Source organism: Eumetopias jubatus, unplaced genomic scaffold, assembly GCF_037043125.1.
Source record: "Eumetopias jubatus isolate StellerSeaLion01/CBP00866 unplaced genomic scaffold, mEumJub1_p1.0 scaffold_3, whole genome shotgun sequence".
NCBI lineage: Eukaryota > Metazoa > Chordata > Mammalia > Carnivora > Otariidae > Eumetopias > Eumetopias jubatus.
This window is the reverse complement of record NW_028274809.1, coordinates 130,013,257-130,025,624: the sequence shown is the minus strand read 5'-3', so window position 1 is coordinate 130,025,624 and position 12,368 is coordinate 130,013,257. Positions and strand designations below refer to the sequence as shown.

The following is a 12,368-nucleotide window of genomic DNA, read 5'->3' as shown; positions in this document are numbered from 1 at the left end:
AGGGGAGGGGGGGAACCTGGGTCTTTTGTTTCCCAGACCAGTGTGTTTTCCATCACCCTCTTGATTCCTGAAAAACCTAATAACGGTGCAATGATACCTTCCACGTTGTGTATTCATCATTTCATTTTTTCTCAATAGCTTTTGCAGATCCTGTCATTGTTCTCAGCTGCCCTTGTTTCACAGGCTGGCGTACCTTCTGTTTGCATCTCAATTGGTTTATATTTAGGCCACATTTGTGAAGCAGAAATTTGAAGCTAAGCTGGAGGTAGAGTTATGTACTCTTTGATGTATTTTCTCTAACCTTCCTACCTTGTGATTCACTCACTGACTCTGGTCACCCAGCAGCTGCCCGAATGTCACGCTGGTGCTCCTTCCCTGCACATGGCCAGGCAGAGCCTGCAGCCAGGGCTCCTCAGGGTGGCTGCATGGGCCACTCTCCAGGAGCCCATCATTGGTGATCTTATCTGGCTATTTATGGTTTCTGGGTAATACTGATACAGCTAGCCCTGAAAATTCATTAATTTTTTTTTTTAACTTTGGACTTTTATGGGTGATTGGGAGTTCCAGATAAATGAACCTTTCATTTGGAATGCTTTACGGGGGAAACATAAATGAAGCAGAAATGCTTTATTGAGCAAAACCTTTACTGTAAAGAGTAAACCCATTATTGAGAAATGGCTTGTCTCTGGGAAATTATGAACATCCCACCAAACAGGCAGCCTACTGAGAGGTCAGTAAAATAAGAAACATGTTGTAGCTTTTGGTTTTTAATATTACTACTTGTCTAATTTTTAGCTTAACCCCATTTTATCAGCAAATACCCTTCTCCATATGAAACTACTGGTTCTTAGACTTTAGCACATGCTAGAATTATCAGGAATCTCTATTTTAACAAGCATTTCCTTGTAACTTTAATTAGAAACTCCTGTTAAAGAAACCATTGGTATCTAGCACAGCTTTTTAAACGAAAACAAAATCAACATTTGTATTTATTGCTCAGAGGTCCAGATCATTTAATTAAAGTAAAAAGATGTTAATGCCAAAGTGTTTAATTGATATGAAACATTTCAATGCCATAGGCCAGGTTTCTAAAATGGAATGCTTAGGTTACAGGTCAATATGCTGAACTAAAAAATGTGAGGTCTTTGGACAAAATGATAAAGAATGATTTTAACTCCCTTAGATTCATGTTATCCACTTTCTGATTTTCTCTTGTAGTGAGGAAAACATGAAACACTATGTCCGTTAGGGTCATTTAGCATCACTCAGCTCTGGGACCACAGATGGAACACTCATGCCTGACCAGTTGCCAGACATACACTCGGTTAAGCCACTGCCAGAGAATTAGAAACCGTGAATGGATTAAGACCAGCTATCATCACTAGAGCGAAAATGCTAATAGCACATGCTTTTCAGACTGTATTTTTAGTGCTAATTTATCAAAATGCATTGTTCCTTAATCTTCACGACTTTCAGTAGGCCTAACAACATATCTGATGGATACCATAGTATTCATCCAGGAGTACCTCCCAACCCCTAATTTACTGCTGTAAAATTTGCTGACCGGGCCTTTTAATTAAGTTTACTTTCCCAGGTAGGGATGTGGAGGAATGAATTGTGTGATGTTCTTGATGTCTCCAGAGTGAAACCCTGAATATTTGGCTTGACAAGGTGACATTCAGGCATTTGATATAATTTATTTTTATATGCTTAGAAAGTGTGCTTATAGAGAACAATATGTAGCTCCATCTGTAAATGAGCCAAACAGCAATTTTGAAAAAGGGGTCTCATCTTGGAATGGCCCCTTGCCTTTTTCCTCATTTTTTAAAAGGAGAAAAGCATAGCAAGCCGCAACCCCTAAGGGATTCACCAAGCAAAGCAAAGGATAAGAGGTATAATGCATGGGCTCAAAGTCAGTGATGGACCGAAACGCGAGGGGGAATGAGAGAGACGGGCTGACAGTTAACTGCAGGGAACCAGCTGGGTGAAGTGTGCCTGACACTCAGCACAGGGGTCCTGCAGGCAACCAGATATAAAGAGCAAGATATGTCAAAGCCAATCCCTCAGAGCCCTTTCTTTCCCAGCTGCAAAACCCGTTCTGCTCTAAGGCAATCTGACACTTCCATGGAAATGCCGAGTTCCCTCACAGCAACAGAGGTTCCGTTGGTCTTTTCCTTTATCATTAGTTCTGTGATCCGCGTACTGCCTTTATCTTGTCCCAACCAATCAAGAGGAACCTGCAAACTGTGAGGTACACCGATGTGGCACACATGTGTGCCTTGGGCCCCCAAACGAAAGTCACCCTGCCAAGGAACATTCTGCAGATGCTGCTAGATTTCTGACATGATTTGCAAAGAAAACCGCTGACTTAAAATGCACATCTTTCTACAAAATATTATATTATTTTTATGAACGCAAATCGGTCAGTTCTGTTCTCGGTCATTTCCAGTGAGGATTACAAGATGGAATACCTTCCCCTATGAGAGTAAACGCCTTCAAAAGTCAACTGATCTTTACCCAACAAAAAGATAGCAAACATGCTAGGTATTGTTGATGGTAGTTCTACTGTACAATGTTTAATAATGTTACCAATTGCCAAAAATTATCATTATGTTTATTGCAAAGAGTACATATATTATGGGTTGACTTGTGTCCCCCCAAAAAGATACGTTGAAGTCCTAAATTCCGGTACCTCAGAATGTGACCTTATTTGGAAATAGGGTCATTGCTGATGTAATTGGGTTCAGATAAGGTCATATCGGAGTGGAGTCCTTATCAGAACATGACCATGTGAAGACACAGAGACACAGGAGATCACCTTGTGAAGACAGAGGCAGAGATTGGAAATATGCAGCTGCAAAGCAAGGAACACTGAGGATTGACAGCCACCATGAGAAGCTAGGAAGAAGAAGGGAAGGATTCTACCCTCAGTCTCAGAGGGAACAGTTCCCTGCCAACATCTTCATTTGAGACTTCTTGCCTCCAGAACTATGAGACAATAAATTTCTGTTGTTTGAGCCACACAGTTTATGGTATTCCATATGGCAGCCCTAAGAATCTAATACAACACATAACATGCATCTGTGGTTACTCATTTTTATTCAAAGAAATATGGACCCAGTATGTTAATGGTGCTGACCCTCAAATTAAGATGTTTTGGGTAAAGGGAGACAAAATCATAAAGAATACATAGCAGGTGTGTTCAAATGTCTCTAAGGGTCTACTTGATAGAGCAAAGTGTAAAGAGTAAGTTCTGGTCTGTGAGTTAGAACTGGCACTGCCATGAGAACACTGTGGTATTTTAGTTACTCAACTCCGTGGGCTTTGGTTTCCTTACTTATAAATGAGGCAGTGAGACTAGATCAGCTCTTTGGGGTTTTTGGTTTTGGGTTTTGTTTTGTTTGGGGGGAGCAGAGGAAGAGGGAAAGAGAGAGAGAGAGACTCTTAAGCAGGCTCCACAGCCTTCACGAGAGTCCAACACGGGGCTCGATCTCATGATCCTGAGATCATGACCTAGCCAAAATCAAGAGTTGGATGCTTAACTGACTAAGCCACCCAGGTGTCCCTTGGCTGTTTGGTTCTAATAAACAATATGTCTGTACTGAAATTTAAAACCCAGTCTGATTTTCCTTGACCTTTGGTAGATCCTGGGAAGTTAGAGAATGAAATTAATTTTAGTGTTAGCCTAAGAAAGCTAATTAAAAAAAGAAAGGGAGTCATTGTATGCATTCCTGATAGATATATTCACAATTTATCAGTGACTGTATTGTCCACGATAGTTTCCCTGTATTAATGCTGAGAAATGTGGATTTATGATTGGATGCACTGTTGCATCTGGGCATATAATCCTCAGTCTTTTTCTTTAGTCTTAATCTTCCCCAGAGATTCAAAATAGATAGTGGCATCTCTACTTTAATGTCCTCTGTCAGCATCTCCAAAGTGGAATTCATTGTTATTTTTTAATAGCACCAACATCTCAGCAACTGGACTAAAAATGTTTGTCTTCAGGTTCTCATCCCAGCTGCCAAGCCCCCTGGCTTCTGTTCCCTCTCAACATTCTCTATCCCTTTGTGACCCTTGCTTCCCCTCCTTTTCATTCACACTGCCACTGGTTCAGCTCACATCCTGGTACCAGCATCCCAACTGATGCCTCACCTAGTAATTCTCCATGTTCCTCTTTCCTACCTAATACTGCTGCCATGTGATTATCATAGAAGTTCCACTTTCATCACATGTCACTGAACTCGTCAAAATCCCAGGTGCCTGCCAACCACTGAATTCATTGTGCCTTCTGAGATTCTGCATAAAGGACCTATGCTAACTTTCTGACATGAGCTAATCCCTATATTCGGATTATCAGAGCACATTGCCTCTGTACTGGTGGAATTAGCCCTAATATGTCTCTCACCCTCCAGCACCAACATATTGCTGACCATATTCCAATCTTCTGCCCGTCTGAATGTCTGTGCATCTGTCAGAGTCCCATGATTCTTTCATGTCCAATCTAAAATCCCATTCCCCTCCCAAATAAATAAATAAATTAAATTAAACCCTGTTCCCTGTTGGAAAGCTGCTACTGGTTCTTTCCTTAGCCCAATATTACTTTTTCCTTCCCTGTACTCAAAACACATTCTTAAGGCACTCCCCATGTTTTTGCTTGTTTGTTTGTTTTTTGTTTTATTTTGTTTTGTTTTGCCTTCCTCTCTAGACATTCTTGGCATTCTACCTAGTAGACACTAAGCTGTTTAAGGGCAAAAAGTATGTTTATTCATCTCTGGGTTCTTGCAACCTCTGCCATGAATGTGTAACCACTTAATAAATATATCTTAAATTGGCCCTACAAGCTAGATTCATGAAATAGAAACCCGCAAAGGAAAATTCACAGAGGTCACAGCAAAAATCCAGTATCATGCAGGGATATTCATAAAACTTTCAGGACCTCAAAAAAGATGATGGACTAGAGTTACACACCTATTAAATTGGCTAAAAACTGGAACACTGACACCACCAAATGCTAGTAAGGATGTGAAGCAACAGGAACCCTCATTCATTGCTGGTGGGAATGCAAAAGGGTAAGTTGCTTTGGAAGACAGTTTGATGGTTTCTTACAAGACTAAATATATTCTTACCATACAATCCAGCAATCACATTCCTTGGCATTTACACAAAGGAGTTGAAAACATATGTCCATACAAAATCCTGCACAAGGATGTTTATAGCAACTTTATTCATAATTGTCCAAACTTGGAAGCAGCCAAGATGTAGCTCAGTAGGTGAATGGATAAATAAGTTATGGTACATCCAGACAACTGAATATTATTTATTCAGCGGTAAAAAGAAATGAGCTATCAAGGCATGCAAAGACATAAAGAAACCTAAACACTTATTGCCAAGTTCAAGCAGCCAATCTGAAAAGGCTACATACTGTATGATTCCAACCATATAATATTCTGGAAGAGGCAAAATTATGGAGACAGTAAAAAGATGAGTGGTTGCCAGAGGTTGAGGTGGTGGGGGCAGGGAAGGGAGGGATAAATAGGCAAAGAACAGAAGATTTTTAGAGTAGTTAAAATACTCTGCATGAGACTATAATGATGGGTACATGTCATTATACATTTGTCCAAACCCGTAAGAGTGTACAACACCAAGAGTAAACAGTAATGTAAACGATGGACTCCAGTTGATTATGATGTATCAATGTAGGTTCATCGATTGTAACAATGTACCACTCTGGTTGGGGATGTTGATAATGGGAGAGGCTGTGCATGTGTGGGGTAAGGGAATATATGGGAAATCTCTGTATCTTCCACTCAATTTTGCTGTGAACCTGACATTGCTCTAAAAAAAGAGTCTTAATAAAACAAAGATACCTACAGAATTTGCATTACATTTATCCATATTTACTAGAGCCATCCCCTCACTCTATTACTTAAATACAAATTTCTTGCTTTCACACCTCTACTGCCTAGGTTAAAAGCATTCAACTCTTTAGCTAAATAAAATAAAATGCAGTCCTCAAGCATGAAATGCAGTAGCTAAATAAAATGCAGTCCTCAAGCATGAAATGCAAGCAAATCACACAAAGAGGGACAATTACATCTTCTTTTACTTCCTCTGAGGTAATCCTGGTATGTGTCAATTTATCTAGTTTTTTGACTCAAGAATATTTTTTAAAAACTGTATTAAATCATGTTATTAATTGGAAAGAGAAAAAAGGGAAAGAGGATGGGAACTAGTTAGTTGACATTAGTGATAGTTAACAATAGTGATAGTTAACATTAGTGATAGATGTCTTAAATCTCTTATCTCATCTAATTTTCAAAATCATCCAGTGTGTTTATCCTTACCTTGCAAAATAAAAAATGGGAATGGGAGAGGACCTCAGAGATAATTCCTTGTTTAGGTCAGTCACCTTCAAACCCAAGTGTGCCCTCTAAGTACATGTTCTTAAAGTGACACCCCACCACCTCCCAGAAAGTAAGAAAATAGAGATAGGTAGGCATCATAGTAGTGGTTGATAGGAATCAGTTCTGTGGTGCTAACCAGAAAAGGAGAGATTACATAGACATGAGAGATACCTGAGCTGCATAATTTAGGGGTCATCATTTGGTGGATTTATTGCATTCATTTTTGTTTTCAGTATTCAGAAGAGGATTAGCTTCATCCGGTTCTTATTTTCCTAGGATACTGAAGTTCGTTTGGCTGATGTAATCTCACAAGACTAAAGATAGTTGTGTAGTACTACTACGTAGGTGTGAAAGAACAGTGGTGGGCAAAAACAATTAACTATATTAACTTAGGCTTAAATCTGGGCTATGGATATGGAATAGCTCCTAAAATTCATCATAGGAAACTTTCTCTATGCTCTCTCTGTCAGACTATTCTGCTTCTTAAAAAACATTTACCTAGAGGGGCGCCTGGGTGGCTCAGTCCTTAAGCGTCTGTCTTCGGCTCAGGTCATGATCCCCCGCATCGGGCTCCCTGCTCAGGGGGAAGCCTGCTTCTCCCTCCTCCTCCCCCTCTCCCACTCACGCTGTCTCTTTCTCTCTCTCTATCTGTCAAATAATTAAAATTTTTAAAAAAATTTCCCTAGAAAAATCAATCTTGGATTAGTTTTTAAAGTGTAATCTTTGATCTTCTTATATTTGTATTAAAATTTTTTAATTTGTTTATAAATAGGTTATGTTGAAATAAAAGACAGTCTGTGCTCTTTTCAGTACTAAAATGCATCACGATAATTTTCACTTGTTACTCGTAATTTTCTGAATCTGTCATTCTTAGCTTTAATTTTGCGTTAAGGAAATTTAAAGTTAAATCTTGACTTCAGACTGCTCTCTGCTGACTACATTTTATTGGCTTTTTGACCAAAACAGAATAGCAAAGTGCAATAGAAGCCCAAAGTAATCAAGCTTGAGTTCACTAAATTCTATGCTAAATTCAGAGTTTCTATCAACTTAACCATGGAATACAGGTGTCTTGTACAATATTTATAGTGAGCGTGTTAAAGAACTTGGTGCACACCTTGCTTTAGTATTTTTGTCCACTTGAAGTAAATTTAAGGAGATCTGGAAGGCCTGTGTCTTTACAGAAGTGCTTGTTGTCTTGGATTTCAGCTGAGCTTCGTCTCAATAGGAGTCATATACCTCCATCTTGTGGCTCAGTCATAAAATTCCCACACCATCTTTTTTCAAGATAGTCTAATTTTGTAGTGTTTCAAACTTCCCAGTCTTTTAATGAATGCCATAGTCATATTGAAAATTTGTTTAAGATTTGTGTAAAACTGAATGGTACTTAAATATTTAGTGGCTTTTAGGAAGTTAAGCATTATCTCAACTGTTCTTAAAAGTCACTAATAATCATGAAACACAAATTTATTCTCCTGGCCAGTGAAAAAGCCATTTTCCCCTATTCCCCTAAAGAGAAAAAAAGCTTCTTTTGCATTGTTTGATTTTTTCCTAATGTCATTTCACAGTGATGTAGTCACAACTCTTTTTAAAATCCCATTTTATCAGCTTATGATTAGGTATTTAGTAAGGAATAAGATCAAAAGATTTATTTAAACCCTAATATATTATCTCTTTGCTTTCTCACAGTCTACCAAATTCATTCCTTTATTACAGAAATATTTTTTATTTTAATTTGGTCAGTTTTCTTCCTTAAGAATCAATACTGATATTTATTCAACATGCACAAAATGGGGATTATGATAGCTTTTTTTCTAGTACGTTGAGAATACCCATGAAATCTGCAATTATATAATTTTAGTGTCATTTATTATTTAACTCAATTTATTATGGACTTTTTCTTTAGTCATTAAACATCCTCTCTCTCCATTCTGCATGCCAGGATCACTGCTCTGTACTAACTCTAGCTGCACTCCCAAACCATTCGGATCTTTTCAAAATGACAGCTGAGACTCACATTTATTTTTTAAAATGATGAATTTATGAGCCCGATGTTTGAACAGAATCTTTTATTTTATTTTATTTTATTTTTTTTTAAAGATTTTATTTATTTATTTGAGAGAGAGAGAATGAGAGATAGAGAGCATGAGAGGGAAGAGGGTCAGAGGGAGAAGCAGACTCCCCGCTGAGCAGGGAGCCCGATGTGGGACTCGATCCCGGGACTCCAGGATCATGACCTGAGCTGAAGGCAGTCGCCTAACCAACTGAGCCACCCAGGCGCCCCAGAATCTTTTATTTTTCTGTTAAATCCAACCACCTGATTAAAGCGGCAAATCCCTCTTGATGCACATCTGATTGAAATTAATGTTGGGGGCTTTAGTGGTCTAACATTGTTTCTGATTACATGTTGCATATCATGGCTAAACTCTCCATCTTGCTACACTGATATTTATGAAGACCTCCATATTGGTATAATGTGAGCTTTTTATTCTATTGAATTTTTGTTTTTATGTGATATTTCTTTTATTTTTTATTTGATATGTCTCATCTGTGTCTTTTATATTACTTCACGTTATTTGGGGTACATATCAGGTATGATTATCTAATTCTCTGTCACCTTCTATTAAAAGAACAACGTTCTCATCGTTAACTCTGTCTATATGTTAATTGCTGTAGGGCTTATAACCTTGCACTTGTTCCTTTGATTCATTCATTCTTTTGATTCATGTGATGCACTCTCTAGCTATTGTTCATTGTCTAGTAAAATTTTCACTTTGGAAAAGTGAGGAAAAATATATTCTCAATTAAAAGAACAATGAATTATTTTCCAAAATGGTAATATATCACTCTAACTGAAAAGTAAATGCCTCTTTCCTTTTCAGAGGCGAGCTGCTGATAATTTGAGAAGACATCACCAATATCAAGTAAGTTATTCTAGTGTATCTTCACAATTTGCATTAAAATAAAGTACAGTCCCCTCTTCAGAACTGACTCAGGAGAGAAATCATATTTCTGCACTGAATATCAATTCTTGTGTTTTGACATGACTCAGGAGGTTATGAGGAACCTGGTGAAGCGATACGTTGCCGCAATGATCAGAGATGCCAAAACTGAAGAAGGTCTGACTGAAGAGAACTTTAAGGTAATAATTTTCATCCTCATCACCAAGAGGCAGGTTCTGCAGAGCATGGAACCAGACAAGCATATTTAAAATCAGAGCTGGAAACTCAGCCCTGTGTTCCAGCAAGCCCATGTGTCGTTGTCTTCTTCTTCTTCTTCCTCTTCTTCTTCTTCTTCTTCTTCTTCTTTCTTCTTCTTCTTCTTCTTCTTCTTCTTCTTCTTCTTCTTCTTCTTCTTCTTCTTCTTCTTCTTCTTCTTCTTCTTCTTTTCTTCTTCTTCTTCTCCTTCTCCTTCCTCTAAGATTTATTTATTTTAGAGAGAGAGAGAAAATCTCAAGCAGACTCCCCACTGAGCACAGAGCCCAACACGGGTCGATCCCACGACCCTGAGATCATGACCTGAGCTGAAATCAAGAGCCAGATGCTTGACCCACTGAGCCACCCAGATGCCCCTTCTTACTTTTAAATTCAATACTACTTAACTATTAAAAAGAAAAAAAAGCGGTGAAATTTCTTTTCAAAATAGATTGTTTTCAAGCACTTTCAATCTGAAACATGGAGGGGACTTATACTTGGAGGCAGAGAAAATCCTAGTGCCCAGTGGCATTTGGACTTGCTGACCCTAGCAACACTCTAGAGTGAGCTTTAAATTTCAGTCTGATTTCTGAACCTGGAACATTTAGTAACTAAGATGCTAAAAACAACAAAACCCTGTTTGTGCTCTGCACAGCTTTGATAGTAGAAGATTCAAGGTTTGCTCTTAAGTATGCCTTACAACCTTAGTCTTTCTCCCTGAGTTTTTTTTTTTTTAATTCTATCAGAAGAGATAGGTGGAATACATATAATGTATATATGCTTGTACATGTGTATGAAATACCTTTGTTATTCTGCTTTAGTTCTTAGAGGTTTTGGAAGAATGAGCGAAGTCTGTAAGATCTTATAGGCAAAAACAAACAAGTAAAGAACCCTCCAGAAGACTCTTTAACAGTGAAAAGCAACAGGTCTGACAAGAGAATAGAGATAAGTAGCTGGTTAGGTTAAGAAGGTAGATGAATTGCAAAATGCAAAGCCCAGGTTGAAGGGTGTCCAGGATACCAAATGTTCTTTGCAGCCACAGCCTCCAAATTTTGTAGTTAAATGAGTCATGGTGCTTTGGGAAGTAGGTTGGAGGCGGGAGGCCACCAGGAAGGCCAGAGTCAGGTTAGGACTGAGAATTCAGTTGTCCAAAAAGATAAAAGTAATGGATGAATCTAAGAAATGCTGTCTGATCTGAAGCAATTGGTGAGACTTGGCAGCTGACCCAGATGCTGAGATAAAGTCAACTCCAAGGTGGTAAACAATTGAAGGTAACCGCCAACTCTTGGAAGGGCAGACATCCCGCTAATTACTTTGTTTTGGATATTTAATATTAATATTAATTAATATAATAATAATATTAATATTATAATAGATATTTAATATTAAAAATCTTTTTAAAAAATGCATCCCCAAGAGAACGAGAGGTGACTTGAAAGCGGATGAAGCTTTTGGAGAGGAAGCATTTGAAACTGCAGTCCCACAGAAATCCAATATACACCCTTGTTTCTTTTTGCATCAGCCCTGGGAAGTCTCTGTGTTGCCATAGAGCTCCAGCGGGGAAAAGAGCAGGCATCAAAATGACTCAAGGGCCAGGGACAGAACCGCAGCAGAGTGGAATCCTTCCTCTTAAAAATGAGCGAAAACACACCAGAGCCATATATGAAGCGCGCTGGTGGTGGTTCCTAATGTCTATCTGTTCAGGTCCTAAGCTAATGTCGGCCTTTTACATCCCACTTAGGAACTAAAGCAAGACATTTCCAGTTTCCGCTTTGAAGTCCTGGGGTTGCTCCGGGGAAGCAAACTCTCCACGGTGCAGGCGGCTCAGGCCACGAAGGAGTCCTTCAATTCAGCCGACTCGGATGAAAAGAGCGATAACGAAGGCAGCAGCAAGGACAAGCGAAAGAACTTCAGCCTTTTCGACTTAACCACTCTCATTCACCCGCGATCCGCCGCTCTTGCCTCCGAGAGACACAACATAAGCAACGGCTCCGCCCTGGTGGTGCAGGAGCCGCTGAGGGAGAAGCAGAGAAAAGTGAATTTTGTGACCGATATCAAAAACTTCGGGTTATTTCACAGACGAGCAAAACAAAATGCTGCTGAGCAAAATGCCACCCAAGTCTTCTCTGTTTCAGAAGAAGTTACTCGTCAACAGGCCGAAAGACCGCTGGAGAGAAATATTCAACTGGAATCTCGAGGATTCGCTTCGCGGGGTGACTTGAACATCCCGGGTCTCAGTGAACAGTGTATATTAGTAGACCACCGAGAAAGGAATACGGACACCCTGGGTTTACAGGTGGGCAAGAGAGTGTGTTCCTTCAAGTCGGAGAAGGTGGTGGTGGAGGACACTGTTCCAATCATACCAAAGGAGAAGCATGCAAAGGACGAGGACTCTAGTATAGACTATGATGTAAACCTCACAGACACAGTCACCCATGAAGATTACATGACCACACGATTGTGATACTTGAAGGAGGAAGCGCTGATCCTACATATACATATTTTCCATAGTGCTCTGGGTAGGGGGAAAACTAGCAAAAGCTAACTTACACTTTATAGCATTTATCATCTGTGGCATATTACCGCGTAACATGTTTAACTAAGGCAAAGGCTATCAAAAACCCTGGTTGTGTAACCAGCTTTTGCTTTCACAATTTGTTTTTGTTTTTGTTTTTGTTTTTTTGGTTAATAAATAAATGCACCGTGTAGTCTTGTACTGTTGCCATAATCCACAGGAAATTTTTAGCTCTCTTTTTCAACTAAAACAAAT

The 12,368-nt window shown here is 39.1% G+C and overlaps 1 protein-coding gene across 6 annotated transcripts in view; it reads left to right on the top strand.

Moving 5' to 3' along the window:
• The window catches only part of TRPC4 (transient receptor potential cation channel subfamily C member 4), a 144,374-nt gene extending 132,312 nt beyond the window's left edge, over positions 1–12,062 (top strand). For 3 of the 6 annotated variants that reach the window (XM_088022200.1, XM_028105841.2, XM_088022196.1), the window contains 3 exons: positions 9,287–9,328; positions 9,457–9,546; positions 11,340–12,062. In XM_088022200.1, coding sequence (XP_087878326.1) covers positions 9,287–9,328; positions 9,457–9,546; positions 11,340–12,062 — 855 coding nt within the window. The remainder of the gene's footprint in view (positions 1–9,286; positions 9,329–9,456; positions 9,547–11,339) is intronic. The other 3 variants (XM_088022199.1, XM_088022197.1, XM_088022198.1) reach the window with 2 other exon arrangements.
• Positions 12,063–12,368: the final 306 nt, after the last annotated feature.